General features: G+C 40.4%; 1 protein-coding gene across 6 annotated transcripts in view; it reads right to left on the bottom strand.

The window, feature by feature from the left end:
- The window catches only part of DIP2C (disco interacting protein 2 homolog C), a 333508-nt gene that overhangs the window by 95350 nt on the left and 219938 nt on the right, over positions 1 to 18220 (bottom strand). For all 6 annotated transcript variants that reach the window (XM_076331894.1, XM_076331896.1, XM_076331898.1 and 3 more), the window contains 2 exons: positions 9480 to 9571; positions 4500 to 4610 (listed from right to left, as the gene is read on the bottom strand). In XM_076331894.1, the coding sequence (XP_076188009.1) occupies positions 4500 to 4610; positions 9480 to 9571 (203 nt within the window). The remainder of the gene's footprint in view (positions 1 to 4499; positions 4611 to 9479; positions 9572 to 18220) is intronic.

Genomic DNA, 18220 nt, shown 5'->3' with positions numbered 1-18220 from the left:
AGAGATATATCTCTCTGGCTACTGTTAAAGCTTTAATAACCTAATGTCTCAGGATTTAATAAAAAGAGCTCCTGAAAAACAGTTTTTACCCTGTATGAAGCATCCTTTAAAAAAAAACAAGTGTCCTGGAGTGGGTATCTCCAGATTTCCTATGACAATACACAGGCACATTCTTCAAATCACACTGCCAGAGCCAGAGTCTGGAAGAGCACAGAAATGCCTGCTGGAAGCACACATCGCGTTAAATCTAACAGGCTAGGAAACAGTGTTTTGACTGAGAAACAGATTTTTACATGCTTTCATGTCATACCCTGCTACAAATACTCACCGCCTATGATAAGGAGGCCATAAAGATCTATGTGGGATCGCTTTGTTCGTATGTCCACAGAATGTGATTGAGCATAACTATGAATGTGCTTGGAGGACAAAAATGTTATTTTACGATTAAAACTGATTAGCTCCCCTGACTGTATCAGAGCAGAATAATAATAATAACTTTCCTGGCGGCCATCAAATGGAAAAAAACATTAACCTAAGAAATCTAAAGAAAAAGAAATCAAAAACATATTTTTAAATCTTTTCATAAGGGAAATAATAAATCGCTATTTGAACTAGAACTTGACATGTCAAAAATCCTGTATCATCTACTTTGATGGCACATTCTATGATATATAGTTTGCAATTCACATCATATCACACATACAATGAAACAATTTGTAATATTCCAGCTTCAGACAAGATTAACAAAAGTGGCAGCTCTGAAGGAAGAGATGTTGTCTAGAACATACTATTTGTTAATGTTTGGGAAACATAAAATATTTGGAAAGAGGGACACTATTCTGAAAGAACATAGCCCATAATCCAAGGGATGAGCATTAGTTATAAAAATTTTGGGGAGTGTTCATGAAATATTAAAATTAATAATTAAATAATTATAAATAAAAATTAAATAATTCAGTGATATTAATGCAGGGAAAGAAGAAGAAATAAAACATGCTGTTTGTTCTATCGCTACAATGACTGTGGAATGCCTGACTGCTGCTTCTAGAATAAAGTTAGTTTTGATGTACTTAAAAAAAAGCCTGGGATTTCAGTTTTTAATTTTAGATCTGATTTCCCAAGTCTAAAGAGCCAAAACCATGCTGACATGAATGCCAATTTCCAGGTCTTTGCTGAACACCAGGAAGCATTCTGGGGATAAAACTAAACTGGAGAATGCTGCATGGTTGCTGGGTATTCAGGCAATCCATCCCAGATGCCATGTCAGACAGGTCTCCTGAAGTCCTTGGGGGAAGTATAAGTAATTCTAGGTATTCTGTCAACACAAAGGTGGGATAGAGAAGGAAAGAGCAAGGAGAGATGGACCCTCACCTAATAATGAACCGGAAAAAAACCCTGCCAAAATCTTAAAAAAGTAACAGTCACGCTACGAAGAAAAGGGAACACACACAAAATCTACAGGCTGGTAAAGCAAAAGCCTTTACTTCCATATGGATACAGATGTCTGCAGAGTAATATGTAAGCCAAAAGGCTATCTGGCTGCAAACTTTACTGCTCAATTTTAAACTGCCAGGCACAAAAAATTTGCACAGAGCTGTGAAAAACTCTTCTTTATGAAAATGCAGAACAGTATTAAAGCTGCCAGTGCAAATGTTTAATATTAAAAATCATAATATAAGTCCCTGAAATAGCTCATCCTGTATCAGCTTATTATTCTGTAATTCTGTATTAGCCTATAATATAATTATCAGTCTATTTGTTAGTTCACATCTATGTCTTCCAAAAAGCAAACCAAAAAATGCCCACTGCCAGAATGTACTGAAGCATGTAGAAAAGAGAACAAATAATGGGAAAGCATAGAAGAACAGTCTAGGCCATTGTGTGATGACAGGAATGATGTCTTCCCATGGATGCCAGAAGCAATCCACAGCCATTTGACCAAGCAGAGGTATTCCTTCTGGGACTACTCAGAACACAATTTTCATCTCATTGTTTCCACTCCAGTTCCCATTCCATATAAACAAATGCAAAAATGTTTGCAATAGTATATGCTGTGAGATTGCATTGTTTTATTTATAGATCATAGATCATGTTGCTTTTTTAACTGTACCACTGACATCTCTGTTATTGTTTTATTAATTTGATATTTAAACATTATGGAATGATCTTGGCAATCGTTAAGCAGTCTAAGTCTGTAGATATTCCTTTATATAAATATATATACATGCATATATATCCATATATACACACATATTTAAAAAAAAACAACACCCAAGAGGTTCAGCCAAATTAGGGTAAGTTAGTAATTTGACATAGAGTATTTACTTGGACAGCTGGGTTTGATACTTTACTGATGGATGTGATATCAGATGTTCTAAAATAAATCAAATATACAGCTATCCATGTACTTTAAAATGTCATTAAACCTCGGAAAATAGTAACAGGGAAAGCCATATTAGATTTTTTATCCCTCAAAGCCATGTTGCTTCTTTATTTTGTAGAATGAAAGCAGACCTATCCATGTGAGCACTCTGTATGATCTTAAAATGTACATAGTCTGCTCGCCTTTTTTTTGTTGATGCATTTAAAATCCCTGTTTTATATTGAAATAATGCACCATGTTATGCAACCGCCTCAAACTATCTTAAGGTACTGCACTCACATGTGAAAGCATGGTGATAGCCTGACGCAAATGCACTGTATTTCTACTAAAATAATTATCCTCATTCTATAGTCATGTCCACCTCTCAGTGCTCTCAAATATAGTATTTTACAAATAGCATAACCCTATTCCTCAAAGCAGGTAGACTAGTTGAGGTCCCATCCTCTCTCCTTGTGTGGCCTTTCTAGCTCACCTGCTCCTTTCCTCCAGTCTTAGCCAGTTAAGCTGGGGCATCTCCTGTTTCCTCTTTCCCTCAGTTCCCAGTGTCCTTCCTTCTGCTCAGCTACTCTCACGTCTGCTCAGCTGGATCATGGCCTTTTGTTGTCTGACCCACTCACTCTACCCCATCTCTCTCTACTCCTTCACCAGCTCAGCAAACTGTCCCTTCCTCCAGCTACCAGCCCTTCTCTCCCTGCCAGCTTCTGGTTTCACCATGGCAAGGGCCCACCACAGATGTTGGCCAGGGCACATGTGAACATAATGGAGAAATTATGAGATTAACTCAGCTTCTCAGAGATGAGGAAGGTTCAAACACATTCAGTTAGGAAGGAATCTCCAGTTATTTTTAGCTGTTGAATTGCTATGTGAGATGTGCAAACTCAAAGCCTCTATGAAGGCTTAGAAAATTGTTTTCATGGCTTTTCATTTGAAAGGCAGGGTACCTGTCCATGACACAAAGATTTGAGCTTCTGCTCCAGGGCGCTGTGACACCAGAACATTTCAAAGAAAAGCCCTTGACAATTGAAAAATTGAAAATGTGAGCAAAGCAATACATTTCCCCACCCCTTTCCTTGGAAACACCTCAAGGCTTCAGTCAACATTTTCCAAAAGAATTTCGTTTAAAAAAGAAAGCTTGTAAGGATTAAAGAACACACTTTGTGTGGACAATTCCAGACCAAAAAATTAAAGTAAGGCATTATTAGTGCTAGCTAATAAAAAAGGGATTTTATAAGGGGATATTTCGGAGAACCTTACAACAGGCATTGCGGCCAGCCATAGTAAAATTAAGGGGATATGACAAGAAGAACTTGTAATGAATAAATAAATTTTGCTGTATTTACAGCCTTCAAGGCACACATCCTCAGAAAAAAATGCAAGTTCAGCAGCATCAGTGTAAGCTTCCCAGCTGTGGTTCACCTACACCACTGAGTCCCTTCCCCTCATTGCCCCCAGGCATTCTTTCTGGTTGGAACTGCTGTATCTGTCTACTAACACTTCCCTAGGAGACATGGTTGAATCTCTGAACCAACACTGGACGAGAAAGGCTTTTGATTATCAGTGATCAGTTTTCTCTATGAATGTATGTTCTACAGCAAGAATTTCCAAACTTAATTTGTTCAAGTGCCACCCTTGGCGGAGATGACCGTGGTGACAGAAGCTTCAGGATACATATGCACATATAGACACAGGAGATGGCATTTCCATAACTGCTTTGAAGTAGCATACACAGCACTAGTGGCTTTACAACATAGCTTGGGTTGCAGGGACAGGTGGAAAATCAGCAGTTGTTGCCAATGATTCTTTGTCAGTGGCCGACACCAGAATGCTTTGAGAGGATACAAAGACAATCCATCTAGGACTGGCAGAGCTGTTCTCTTGGAAAATTTTCCTCTCTTTTTCCAGACGGACCTGCATTTGTTGAAATTGCAAGCACATCTTGAGATTTTCCATCACAGAAAAGAAGGAACTATATATAACTCATCACACAGCACTATCTTTGTATCCTCAGATTCAGAGCTAGTTAACCACAAAAATGTACTCAAAAACTATGTTCAGTTGTGATTTGTTCTGACATAAGTTTTAAAATGCAGGATAGAAAAGAAATTCAGTTCCCTACCTTTCTTGTAAGTGGCACTTCAATAGGGACGGGGACAACTTCCGCAAGCAGGCAGCCATAAAATGCTACCATGAAAGCAGCAGGATCATTGTTAGGAAATACGAGTGTTACCTGAAAATAAGAGAGGTATGTTAAAAATGCTTTATCCCAGGTTTCAGATAACGATAATTGGAGTTTCCATGCTTCCTTTTGGAGAGAGATGATTACCGAAACATTTCTATGATAACTATTCAAATACCCAATGAAAGATGAATGAAGATCAGAAGGAATTTATTCTGATAGATATTCCTTTTGTGAACATTTTCACTTACGATGGAGTTAAATATTTACATGCTGTGTTGTTTCCTACACTGACAACACCTTTCATCTCATTCTCAATTTACTGATTGCTTTTCAGTATTGGGGCCAGTTCTGTTTAATATCTTTATCAATGATCTGGATGAGGGGATCGAGTGCACCCTCAGTAAGTTTGCAGACGACACCAAGTTGGGTGGGAGCGTTGATCTGCTCGAGGTAGGAAGGCTCTGCAGAGGGAACTGGATCGATGGGCTGACGCCAACTGTATGAGATTCAACAAGGCCAAGTGCTGGGTACTGCACTTGGGCCACAACAACCACCCTGTGCAACGCTACAGGCTTGGGGAAGAGTGGCTGGAAAGCTGCCTGTCGGAAAAGGACCTGGGGGTGTTGGTCGACAGCCGGCTGAACATGAGCCGGCAGTGTGCCCAGGTGGCCAAGAAGGCCAATGGCATCCTGGCCTGTATCAGCAATAGTGTGGCCAGCAGGAGTAGGGAAGTGATTGTCTCCCTGTACTCGGCACTGGTGAGGCCGCACCTCGAATACTGTGTTCAGCTTTGGGCCCCTCACTCCAAGAAGGACGTTGAGGTGCTGGAGCGTGTCCAGAGAAGGGCAACGAAGCTGGTGAAGGGTCTAGAGCACAAGTCTTATGAGGAGCGGCTGAGGGAACTGGCATTGTTTAGCCTGGAGAAGAGGAGGCTGAGGGGAGACCTTATTGCTCTCTACAACTACCTGAAAGGAGGTTGCAGTGAGGTGGGTGTTGGTCTCTGCTCCCAAGTAACTAGCGATAGGACAAGAGGAAATGGCCTCAAGTTGTGCCAGGGAAGGTTTAGATTGGATATTAGGAAAAATTTCTTCACCGAAAGGGTTGTGAAGCATTGGACCAGGCTGCCCAGGGAAGTGGTTGAGTCCCCATCCCTGCAGGTATTTAAAAGACGTGTAGATGTGGTGCTTAGGGACATGGTTTAGTGGTGGACTTGGCAGTGCTAGGTTACACGGTTGGACTTGATGAACTTAAAGGTCTTTTCCAGCCTAAATGATTCTATGATTCTATTCTATGATTCTAAATAACCACGTAAATGGAATTAATAGAATTTTACATTCTAATTTAATCATTTGCTTGAAGTTACCAAAACCAAAGTGGATCTGTGACCAACTCAGATTACCCAGACTTACTATGCCATTACGTCAATCATTAACACATTATGTTTTGTCTCCCTATGTTTTGCGTCATATAACAATTTCATTTTAGGCTTGGACTATTGTCCAAGTGTAGAAGTTTCTGTGTACTTAGAAAACACAAATAGCTGATATCTAGAGAAGCAAACATCACATCCAGAGCTGGCCATATAGCATGCCAACCTAGGCCTGGATTTGTTAAACTTCACAGCTTTAGGGCTAGGGAACTACTTAGATAAAAGAATGCCAAGAAAAGATAAAATATCATAGCAAATCACCTGTATGCTCACTGGGCGCCCTTCCTCCCCCTATGTGCTGAACTGTGCAGCTTACTTCTGTGGGCACTGCAGACAATGTCTTAGATCCTGCAGGGGCAAAGGGGAAGGAGAGGCGAGAGCGCACAGTCTCACTGAGGATCTAGCAACTTAGAGAGTCCACGACTCTCCTTGCAAGGGCAGGGAAGACTACTGCTCTCACTTACTGGTGAACGACCTCAGTGGCTAGATCCTGTCTACATTTTTGTTTTGGTTCAGTCAGATGCACGTTCTCAGCTCATGTCTTAAACAGCTGTAATGCAGGTGGTAACTATCTTGCACGGTCAACTGAAGTGGCATGCAAAAGACATGGCACATGACTTCAAACTTAACTCCTTTGGGCTTGCAGACAGGATCAGAATGTATTATTACAGCATTTTAAAATTTGCTGAAACTACTTAGTAACTCTTGAGTTTTGACTGTGTTGACATCCATAGGAGTTCTGTGTTTCAGTCTCTTGAAGTAAAATCGTCATGTTTTCCTATACTCTCCAAGGTTCAGTTACTGGAGATTAAAAGTGTTTCCAGTGATTTCGCATAGCTTTGAAGATAGTTGCCTCCCATAGATTAACTTGATTTCTTCAAACTAGACGAAATCTAATCAACTTTGTCCAAGTGGGTCCAAAATATCTCTGTTTTTAAGCTGAAGCCTGTAACTTCAGAACTGTTTAGAGAAACTTCAGGGAAAATACATTGCTACTTTATCTGTACGCTTGCACATGAAAAAATCCAACTGCTGGAGATGGCTGTGCAGAGCTTACTGTATGTATTCTCCATGCACATATCATAAATAGCCTCAGGGGAAATGGAAAGGAAGGGCTTTCGCTAGGTGCACTGAGGGGTCGGTAGAGTTTGCTGAGCCCAGCAAACATCCGAAAGATGTTGAAAGATCCCAAAAGATACTTTAAGGATTGTTGGGTTTTGTGTTCGTCTTTGTTTACATACACGCAGCGAAGGTTTGGCTGGGAATCTTTGCAAAGGAGCTGACAGACGTGAAAAAATCTCACTGAAGTCCAGTGGGAATGAGGCATTAACTTCTCCTCCAAAAAACATTAATCACTAACAGACCTGTACCAAATAAATAAATAACGTGTAAAAGCAAAAAGGGATAAGGCTGAAGGAAAACAAAACAGAGAGTGTATATTACCAGATGAGAATCTGGTTATCTAGAAGATATTTCACAGGGCAAGCTTAATTTCCAGGCAGCTGTTTGGGGTGACACAAGGTTAAATTTCTGAAGTTGCTATAGAAGGCAAATGCAGTTCGTCGTGTACTATAATAATACCAGAAACAGGGAATCAAATGCAGGCACATTCGCCTATTTTTTGGCTCAAAGAACCTAAGGAGTGATGTAATAGTAGTCATGAAAAATAGAGATTGTATTGATGGAAGATGCTTTTAAAGGGAAAAAGGCCTTTCTGGATTTTATAGAATATTAACATAAGGAAACAATTACACTCTCATTTCGAAAAGACCAAAAATAGATGTCTGTATTTCATTTAGTATTTAAAAACTACCTTTAACTGTGTCACACAAAATACATTACTTAGAATAAAAAGCCATCTTCAAAGAGGTCAGAAAGCTTTTATGTTATTACAACAGGGGGCTAAAAGCCAGAGTAACAGCCTAGAACATCAGAAGTACAGTAACACCTCATCTTCAACATGAAGTTACTTCAAATGATCATGTTTCTGTTAAAGAGGGATGCTAGGCAAGATGTTTTTACAATGCAAAGCATATGCTTTCAGCACTCAGCTATAAACATTTGTTCACTGTAATCTAGGTGGACTTATCTTAGAAGAGCTGCAATTTGTTGTTTATGTGTCCTGCACTAGCTAAACTTCCAGCTTTCAGCCTGAATTATCCACAAATCCTTTCTTAATGTTAGGAGATGCCACTGGCTGCTGCAGTAAATGAATATGAAGATGGGCAGTTCGCACACAACAGATAGGGAGAGATGCGCACTGCCCGTATGTGAACTTTATTCCTTTTGGAGCTTTCTGGGTGGATTGTTTTGATGTGTACACTTGAACAGCTTGTTTCTTCTGCTGTTGCTTAGAGACACGCTTGTATGTCAAGTAAAAGAGATTCTTCAGATCCTACTCCTGGCTGAATGCCACTGTAGGAAGCAATTTAGATTAAGGATCTAGAGATCCTTTAGTTAAATTCTTTATGATTTATTTCAAAAAGAAACATAGGAAGGACTGTCAGATTTCATTTTTAAATTTTTTTTTTCTTCTTTTTTCTTTTGGGAAGCATTATTGCATGCTCTCATTTTTGAAGTCCTAAGAAATGTGTAATGCAAACAGACATGTTTCTCACGTGTGGCACAAGAGGACCAAGTGAACCAACAGTCTGAGAATTGCTATCAGACCCTGGGGGGGAAGACTTAATCCCACCCTCACAACTCTAAGCACTAAGGCAGGACTAAAATTTGCGTTTCTGACAAATTTGTTCTGGAATCTCCATTCCATGGCTTAAACCCAACCTGGAATGGGACCTGTGGAAATTTCTATACACGCTCTGGCAGAGAAAAGGGGTAGCAGGCTCGGCCAGCCTTGACAGAGGAAGCGGTAGGTTTGTATGTATGTCAGTAGCAAAACCATAGGATGTTCTTGTCTTCATTTAACAACTTCAAGTGTTACCTCTGTAACCCTTGCTCTCTGTGGACTTTACCCACTCACCTAGATTCAGCCTCTAGCAGTAGCTGCCTTAGAGTCAGGAACCAGGAATGGAAATATTCTCCATGTTACCAGTCAGTGTAATTTATTTATTTAAGTGGCTGCCAAAATGTGCTTACTTTGCTTGCCTTTGTCCTCCACAATGCTTCTCTTGTTTCTACCACCTCAACAACTACAAAGTCACTACTAAGTTTTTTACCGACATGACACATCCAGGCTCCATAAGCAAGCTTTTGCTACACAGACTGATGGTTTATGTCCAAAAATCCTGTTCCATGGGAATGTTTATTGTTGATGTTGCCACAACTTCAAGTGAGTACCAGCTCAGGTTATTTATTATGCAATTCAAAACATCTTCCTGAATGATCTGACTTTTTCTGAGTAAAAGGTAGATTTCACCCCCCCCAACATTTCATTCATTAATTTCCTCTGAGCACCCCAAATACCTCATTCTGTCTTTGTCAACGTGGGATCTGAATTATTAGTAATTAAAAATCATTGAGATACTCACCCTGTCTCCAGGTCGTACCATTGGTTCTTGTTTTGTGCCTAATTTATGTAGTATATTGTAAGCAACCTTCATACTTCTGGTCCAAAGTTTGCCTATTAACACAAAATTTGTGAAATAAATTTTAAAATTCTTCTTATGTTTTACAAGATTATTAAAGGGAAAGAATACCTAAGCAGTGGAAAAAAAATAGTAGGAACATTATTAGTTTTCAAACTAAATATGACGACACTACCAGGACTAGTGGAAATATTTAAATACTCATCAGAAGCTTTCTTTGAACTTCTTTTTTTCAAGACAGCAGCATTTTTAAGAAGAAAATAAAAAGTAAGAACACTTTTCTTCATGGCAGAAGTAGTTTTCTTACTTTGTGGCTGGAACATCATCAAGTCCAGACAGATCATTGTAACACCCTTAGCTGTAGTAAGCTGGACAAGCCGCGTTTCAGCCCAGGCTAACCTCCAACAGTATTACTCAGGTTTCATGATGGCACTTCCCCCACCCCAAGCCACCAAGGGAAAAAGGAAAGGAGTCCCAAGAAGCAGCGACGAGGAAAAAAAACCCAACAAACGGAAAACACCCCGCAGCCAAAGGGGCACACTGAAGCAGCAGGGACCCTCTGATCCTTAGCACATCCGTATGCTGCATTTCATTTTTCATTCTGGGCCTTCTTCCATTTAACTTGGCTTTTTCTTCTCACCCTCTCCCATATCCTCCCTTCCCTCAGTTTCATTTCACTTGCCCCAGGTACCCTGCCTTTTAACCATCTCTCTCCTCCCTTGCTTCATCTCTCCATCTCTGCACTTAGCTAATCCTGATCAAGACCTTACCCCAATATTCTTTAAAGAAAAACATCTCTCATCAAGACCTCGTTGGCCACATTACATGCCTTTCCTTAATCCTTCAAGTGATCAGCATCTTCCAACTACACAAGCTCTTTCAGATTGCCTTTGTTTAGAGACCTTGTTACTTCCATTTGAACAATACCGAGCGTAACAGCCCTTGTTCTTGGCTGGCCCCTAGGTACCGTCTTTAAGCGGTATTCAGTCTGACAGTAACAAATCTTTAATTCATGCCCACCAATAACTTAAACGATAATAGGTTCTGACAACGGATTACCTATGGGGTTCAGCAGTTCAGGCTCCCAAACAAGCAGTATTGCTATTTATAACTAAGCCAAGCAGTTGTTATAATAAGTTCCTCCACATCCTGGTTATAAAATGCAATACTACAGAATTATTTTTAAGTGCAAATCTGATGTAAATATAATGTACTGTGAGAAGGCCAGATTTTCTTTTTTTCCTCTTAAGGAAAATTGGAAGGGTCACTGCTGCTTGTTACTGAGAAAGTACTAAATGCAATTACTTCTTATGAAAACAGTAGTATTGTATCATCAAACTATGTTTTGCAAAGTTTTTAATTTATTTAAAATTACTCCAGTATTTGCATGCTGAACCACCTTGATGCTCAGAAATAAACATGACTCAGTTCTCTTCCACTAGAAACTCAGCATGGATACAGGAGTACATCTGCAGGATTAACCCTCACAGCACTGTGGCAGAACTACCTGCATTTGACGGAAAGAAAGTCTTTAAAGCATCCCAGCTGCTACAGTCAACACTTAAACTTGACAAGCGAGTAGGATAAAAACAAGGATGCGTTAAGAAAGCAAATATTCTTTTTCTTAAAGGTTTCCAACATTAAAGTTTCAGTGGCAACAAACTTAAAAGAGCAATTAGTAATGACACAGAAAATTGGAGAATGGAAATCGAAAGCCTAGCAAAAGCTCTGAATTGCAAGAAAGAAACCATCTTTACACAAAACACTTTCATGCCTGAAATGAACATTGAGTTTTTCTGAGAGACATAAGGGGCTGCTGTGAAAAGTTCTGTCTGAGCTATGGAGATTAAATCTGTTACAAGTCTTAATTTGCATTTGTGATGTATTCACACTGATTTTTCATCTATCAAATGTGCCATCTCACAATATTTTCTTCAAAATCTAAGGGCTATTCATATTAAAGTATTTAGATGCCTTCTTTCAGAAGTACCCGGGTACGCAGTACAACCATCTCTGCGTAAGTGATCTGAGTAAATGCAAAATAAAGTTTTCTCGAAGACTAAGAAGATTTAAAGGAGTACTTTCCAGTAAAGTTTGAAAAAAATAAGTCTTTAAATACATTTTGTCATGATGCTCTTTATTGCCAAAATTTTATTTCAGCTTCTGAAACGTAGAGCATATAAGACTGCCTCCCTGATTCCTCACCGTTCTGTTTAAACACACTTCGAACTGCACAAAAAATGCCTGTAATATTTTCTAATGGTCAGAAAAGACTTGAATTTTCTGTAACCACAGCCCTTTCCTGCTCTATTTACTGGTGCAATACCAAACTATGTTAATTAGCCAAGCTAACTGCTTGTGTGTATGGGTATGAAACTGTGGAAAACTGGAACAAAGAAGCCAGTTTGCATTCAGCTGGGAAGGAGCTGGAATATACAGCCTCTCCTGTGGCCCTTAAAAGTTCCGTAACTTCATTCTAACCCTTGCAGGCTCTGCCTGCCCCGGGCTGCTGCCGCCTCTGCTCCAGCACAGGCAGCGGCAGCCAGGGGCTGGCAGAGCCCGCAACGCACCCTCGCAAACAGGCAGAGCAAAGTCCATGCAGATCTTGAACTGGATCGTGTTCAATAGGAAGCCCGTAATTCGTCTTCCAGGTTATATAGCTGCGTTCCAAAAAATAAATTAAAAAAAGGGTTACAAAGGGAGCAGTAATCCAGAAGCTGGAGCCAGGAATGTGTGAATCATCAGGGCCAGATCTGTGGCTGCTGGATGGGGCACAAGATTCTGACCAGAGGTGGACTGAACCGTGCGTTTATTTTGCCACCTTGGCTGTTTGGCCCCCCCAGCGTCACTGAGAAATACAAAGGACTTCGTGACCGCAGGATAAAAGCCCTCAGTAACCGAGGATGTTATAAAGAAGGAAATCTTTGAAGTACTTCCTTCCTTGGTTCTGTCTAGGTTGCAATTCAGTGTAATTCTTTCTTTGCAAACTTGAGAGATTAGACGTTGCTGGGAAAAAGCCGATTGCTAAAACCTCTCCCACAAATCCCGATGCTGCGACCTTGCCACGACCTCCATACAGTGCCACATCTGCACAGCGGGAGAGGGAGGCCTTGACGAGGAGGCCAGCTGTGCTTCATGCAAGGCTTTCGCTCTGAGACAGGGCTTAGCGCCACTGGGCCGACCCTTGTGCGGGGTAAACCGTCTTCGGTACACAGGCTACAGCGGAAATCTGGCTGTTTGGGGCCGCTGAGGATATGCCCCGTTGTCCTCTGCCAGAGTGCAATGAAGCACTGGTCCTCCTCAGATAAACACACTGCCATTTATCTTCTTTAAGTTCTTGAAGTTGGCTTGAAGACAGGAGGGCAGATGTAGGAAACGCAAGCAACAGTTCAGTTTAGTAGTGAGTGGACCGGCCTGTGTTTCAGCTCAGTGCCAGAGCTCCTTTCTTCCAGCCATGCCGCTGCAGCAGAAAGCTGCCCTCAGCCCAGCCTCCAGTCTGGCAGAGCACACGCCGCTGGGTGCAGGAGCCTCGAGTACTGCTGCTGCTTCCCCACCGTTTCCCCAGGTAAAGACCAGACCCCGTGAGCCCTTCTTCACCTTCCTGCCCGCGTCCCCGCTGCAGTGGGGTCCTTTCAAACAACACTCCTACCTGCCTCGCCAGGGACAGGATTTGTCATTGCAAGGCTCTGATCTGCTCACCAGCCATACATGAACAACTACTTTCTTGCATTTAAAAATGAAGAATTGGTAAGTCATCTACAGAGATACGTCATTAGCGACAGATTTGAGTGTCCAGTGGCGTTTCGGGCATGAGGGTACCCTCCAGAAGGGGCCCAGGCTCTGCAGACCCTATGCCGTGTGTGCCAGTCACACACACACATCGTGGGTAACACGGGGCACTAGGTATTTAAGTACCTGAATTACCCCTGACTTTTCAGGCCACAAAACTATTTCCCAAACAAAGCAGACTGGTAGGTGTCCACAGAAGAGTTTCCCAAGTTGATTTAGGAAAACAAAAACCCAACATCCAGTTAACACACACCTTGCCACTACTACAAATTATAACCTTGTTCCTACCTCCCATGAAGCTGCTAATTGTGGTGCTGCTTTCCAAGATCTTGTATAACTCCACAAGATGGTAAGAAATTAAGCTTTTCTCTGCATCTATCATTGCCTAACTTATAATTGCTTAAGCATTTACTGAAATAAATCTTCTTCTTCTGAACATGATCATATCTTCCTTAGCCACTTCTGTCGCTTGCCCAGAGTGCTGCTGCCAGACTTGCACGCCCCAAGCAGCGTGTTTATGCAGGGAGGCCAAGCCACCTTTAACGCTCTTCACACACTTGCTAACTAAGCTGAGTGTTCCCACTGCCCAGCAAGTATCAGCAAGTACTGCTATGCCTCTGAAGCCGAGCCATATCCGGCAGACATTGCGTACGCAGATATTCTCGATAGGACAGGACGGAAAACAGCATCTCGCTTTCTGGCAGCTGTGACAAATACTGTTAACACCTGTGTGGGGCAAGGCACTTTTCTTTTGCTGTTGGAATTTTGATTTAGTTGAATAGTAGCAAATCTACACCAGCAACCACATATTTTACATTTCACTTGTATTCAATCTTGTTCTTGACTGTTAAACAGTCTATTCAGAAGGCAGTATCTTTTACCAACTAAAACTTAGCAAGCTGGACTGAGTTAATAGCTAGTCCCATCTGGTTAAGCAACACATTATGAGGGTAAAGGAAACCACCAGGTCTTAAAAAACACTAAAAACCACACAAAAAGGGATCAGTTAACAAAAATTAGATGCTTTCCACATGACACTGAAGTAAATCCCCTTCCTCTTCCTTAGCAAATCTGTAAAAGGACTATACGTTTGTGTTGAATGTAAAGAAGGTTATAAGAGAAAAGCTGTATCAGGGAGAAAACCCAGAGAGAAAACAAACCACAATCAATTTCCTTATCATCTTCAGGAAGCTTTTCAGAACCACACAGCACTAACTCAACAAAGCCAAACCAGCGGTCGCTTACCAATCTCCATGCACAGCAATTGCGAGACTGCCAAAGTTTAACTGCAAATAATTTTGTCAAATGTTTATTTTCTCAGTATCACAGTATGACATTTCTTATATTAAATAGAAACAAGAGTATTTATTAAATCTGATGTAAATGGCAAACTTCCTAATGCTATGCAGGTAAAGGGGCACTTTTTCTGCTTTGCAAAATAATAGTCACAGTTCTGCTGCTCTGTTACCCCTTTCTTCATAAACTCTTTAGATCCATCTTGAGCAGCAAATGAAGTTGTTGTCTTTTGGGAGAAAAAATACAAAGAAAAAGAACAAAAATGTTCTGTTACAGAGAATAAAAGACTCCAGACATACTCAGAATAGAGGTAACCTTGCTATTACAGTGCTTGATACTCCAGTCTTAATCATAGATTATAAGACAGTTTTTTTAAAGTAATTTTCGGTCTTTTTATTAAAGAAATAAGGTTTAAAGTATTAAACAATCATAAGATTGATATCTATCTAGGGACTTGAACCATGACTATCCATACCTCTGGAAGCACTGAGTTATTTCAGAGATAAGGACAGTCTAGTTATGTAGCTACTTGGTTAGAAGAGTCTCGATTCCCTCTTTCTCCTCCTGATAATTGTGAAATTCCTGGCCTAGGAGATTCTCGCAGCAAGAGGATGTGGGGGGCTGGGTCACATGCCAGGTGCAGCTGCAGCTTGGGGTTGGCTATTTTTGGTCTGTTGTTAAGTTTCAGCCATCTCAGGGTATCTCCAGTATAAGCTACATCACCTCTGCTAAGACAGCATGACTTTGGCCTCAAAATGTTTACAGTTGCATTGAGTATTTTTTTCTATGGGCAATTCATTTGAAAAAAATGCCATTTTTCAGGCATTTCTTTCTCCACAGAATCCAAATGGATAAAGAAAAAATACTTCTCTACCCAGAGAGCCTTCTCTGCTCTTTTTTGCTAGCCTTGCTGTCTCCAATGGGCCTCTGATGTGGGAAACAATATATCGGAGCTACTGAAAATGGTTTTTAAAAAATCTGATTACAGAAAGTGTTAGATAAAGGAAATAAATTAGATTCTTTGAATCAGATGTAGTTAACTGGTACTCGTTTTGTTGTTTTTAATAATGGTTACAATAAGAAAGCTCAAAACTTGCTCATTCCCAAATGACTTTCAGCTTTTTACTTTTTCCCCAGCCTTTCTGATTCCTCCTAGAATAATCATTTTAAGTAAGAAAAGTAACTGTGATAGCATAAGTACTATATAGGATTCAATTGTCCTTTATTCACGTTTCTCCTCTAAGAAATCACTAAGCGCTTCTTTATTAATACCAACAATACCAAAACCAGATGCCTGACTACTCTGATTAAGTTTGTCTGAGCCAGAAATTGTCTTCCTTTTCCTCAAAGCACATATTAGGTTTCTAGTCAGAGTTCAGACCTACATAAACCCCGATAAAGACATCTTTCCTTCCCATATCTCAGACATTTTGATTTATGCATATTCAGTGATTTCATTTATAAAGGGATTGTGAATAACTTAACTAAGATGTTCTCCACTTAACCAAGTTCCCAGAGGAACAAAATATTTGAGAAATAAGTAATATTCATAGTGTTTCCTTCACTAGAAAGAGTTTAAGAGTTTTGAGTACATTAAAGATTACAACTGGGGCACTGAGAACTTCAAGAACTGAGGCAAACAGCTTCAAAAACTTGCTTGAAAAAAAGATCAAGTCTACAAGTGCAGTTATTCATTTCTTCTATCTACAGTAATCTGAGACACATGGAGGAAAACAGTCCTGACATGCTATAATGACAAAAAGCTCAAAAAACGTGCCGAAAAAGACACAGGAGATACAAGGCTTTACAAATTAGATGAATTCCTGCACAGGAATGGGAAGGCAGAGATTATTTTAAGCAACAGCTGAAAGAATAACTTCTTTAAACTAGTCCCCCTTTATGGCACAATAGCACATCATGATCTAGAGCACTCACCACTTAAATCCACACTAACTGTATCATATCCACATCAGCCACTGTCAGGTAGGGACATTCATTCCAGTAAATCACACAAGGTGATCTTATCACACCAATCTACCGCTGTCTGCCACGGCATATCACAGCTTGGTCATCGGTCTGACCGCTCTCAGATGTCTCTGGACAGGACAGCAAGAGACTTGTGAGGAAGGCTTTGGAGAAGAATTTTGTGGACTCTCAGGGAGCTCCTTTTCAGCATGCAAGGCCACCAAGGGGAAGTATGAAAGCATCCTGGATAGATGCAACAGGCCAACACTGCATTTTTCAGGGCCAGAGAGAATGTGCTGTAAGAATCAAGACTAAGGTGACAGATGGGATGAGATTTAGCCATGTAGATGCAGCAAAAGGTCTGCATTTGAAAAGATTTGCTCCCAAAATAACCTGCAAGGTTTGGACACAGAACAGCTGTACAAAACTAAAGAAATGTCCGGGTCATGTATGATACTCAAGTTACAGCCCAAGTGACGGGCAGGACAGCAATATTGTCTACAATGATCCACAAAGGAGGAGATAAATATGCTTGGTGTTAAGGGAACTCAGTACTCCTACTCAGACGGGCTGTGACCTAGCTGACAGCTACAGAGACACTCCTGGAATCCAGTTTGGAAAGATGGAAAGAAGTCTAGAATAAGCAGGCAAACCTGCATTTGATCCATGCAGAGACAAGAAACTGGAGAAGATGCTGTGTATGAAAAAAGTAGGGATCAAAAGACATCATGTAGAAGCCTCCTCTTAACTGGGAAGTTGGAGGATGAATGAAGAGGATTTCCATGAAGATGCAAGAGGGTGTGAGAAGAGACTGAAGCAGAAACAGTAAACAGAGGTACAATATTCAAGCAGAGGTGCGTAGTTACCATGTTGGTAACATGTCAAAGACTGAACCTCTAGAAACTTAGAAGTATTCTTAAAACTCTTGAATATTTGTCAAAATAGTGAACGTATGAAAAATCCTGGTAATGGTGTTTCCTTAAATTGGCAAAGAACCTGAAAATAACTGTGAGGTACAAACTCAGAGGCTACTGAAAGTCCTCAATGTTGATATTTTAAAGTTTTAGTCATCTGATCATAGCATGCACACATGGAAATGAAATGTCACATTAATACCATGTGGTAGGATTGCCGGTTAAGTTCATCTTTCAAAAGTTTATTACCACCGGGGCCAGTGGAACTACGCACAGGGATAAAAATTCATGAATAAGAGTGCCTTTGCTGAGTTCAAGGCTTAACGTCTATTAATGTTCAACTTTAAAAAATGTCATGCCCACAACTGCTAGCAAATATTACAGACACGAAAGGTGGAATAGCTACAGAAAAATAATTTATAAAGTCACCAATAAAATGGCAGGTGGCTGTCATATTAACATTTCAAAAGCAGTTATTTAAGAAAACTGCTATGGCACAGTGAATGGACATTTCCCATGAAGAAGAATGTCAGCTTGAAATCTAGCTAGCAGAGAAGAATTCACTAAATCTCGTATGAAATATTTTGGTTTGTAATTTCTTTTATCTATAAAAAAAAGGGAAAAAAAAAAGAAAACAAAGAATTGATTTTTTCTGACCTCAGGAAACTACTGAAAGGCAACAGCAAAAACCATGTCCTAGAGTGCTGCCAAATGAAACTA

The sequence above is a fragment of the Aptenodytes patagonicus genome, chromosome 2 (genome assembly GCF_965638725.1).
Source record: "Aptenodytes patagonicus chromosome 2, bAptPat1.pri.cur, whole genome shotgun sequence".
In the NCBI taxonomy this organism is placed as follows: domain Eukaryota; kingdom Metazoa; phylum Chordata; class Aves; order Sphenisciformes; family Spheniscidae; genus Aptenodytes; species Aptenodytes patagonicus.
This window is presented reverse-complemented; position numbering and strand designations above follow the sequence as displayed.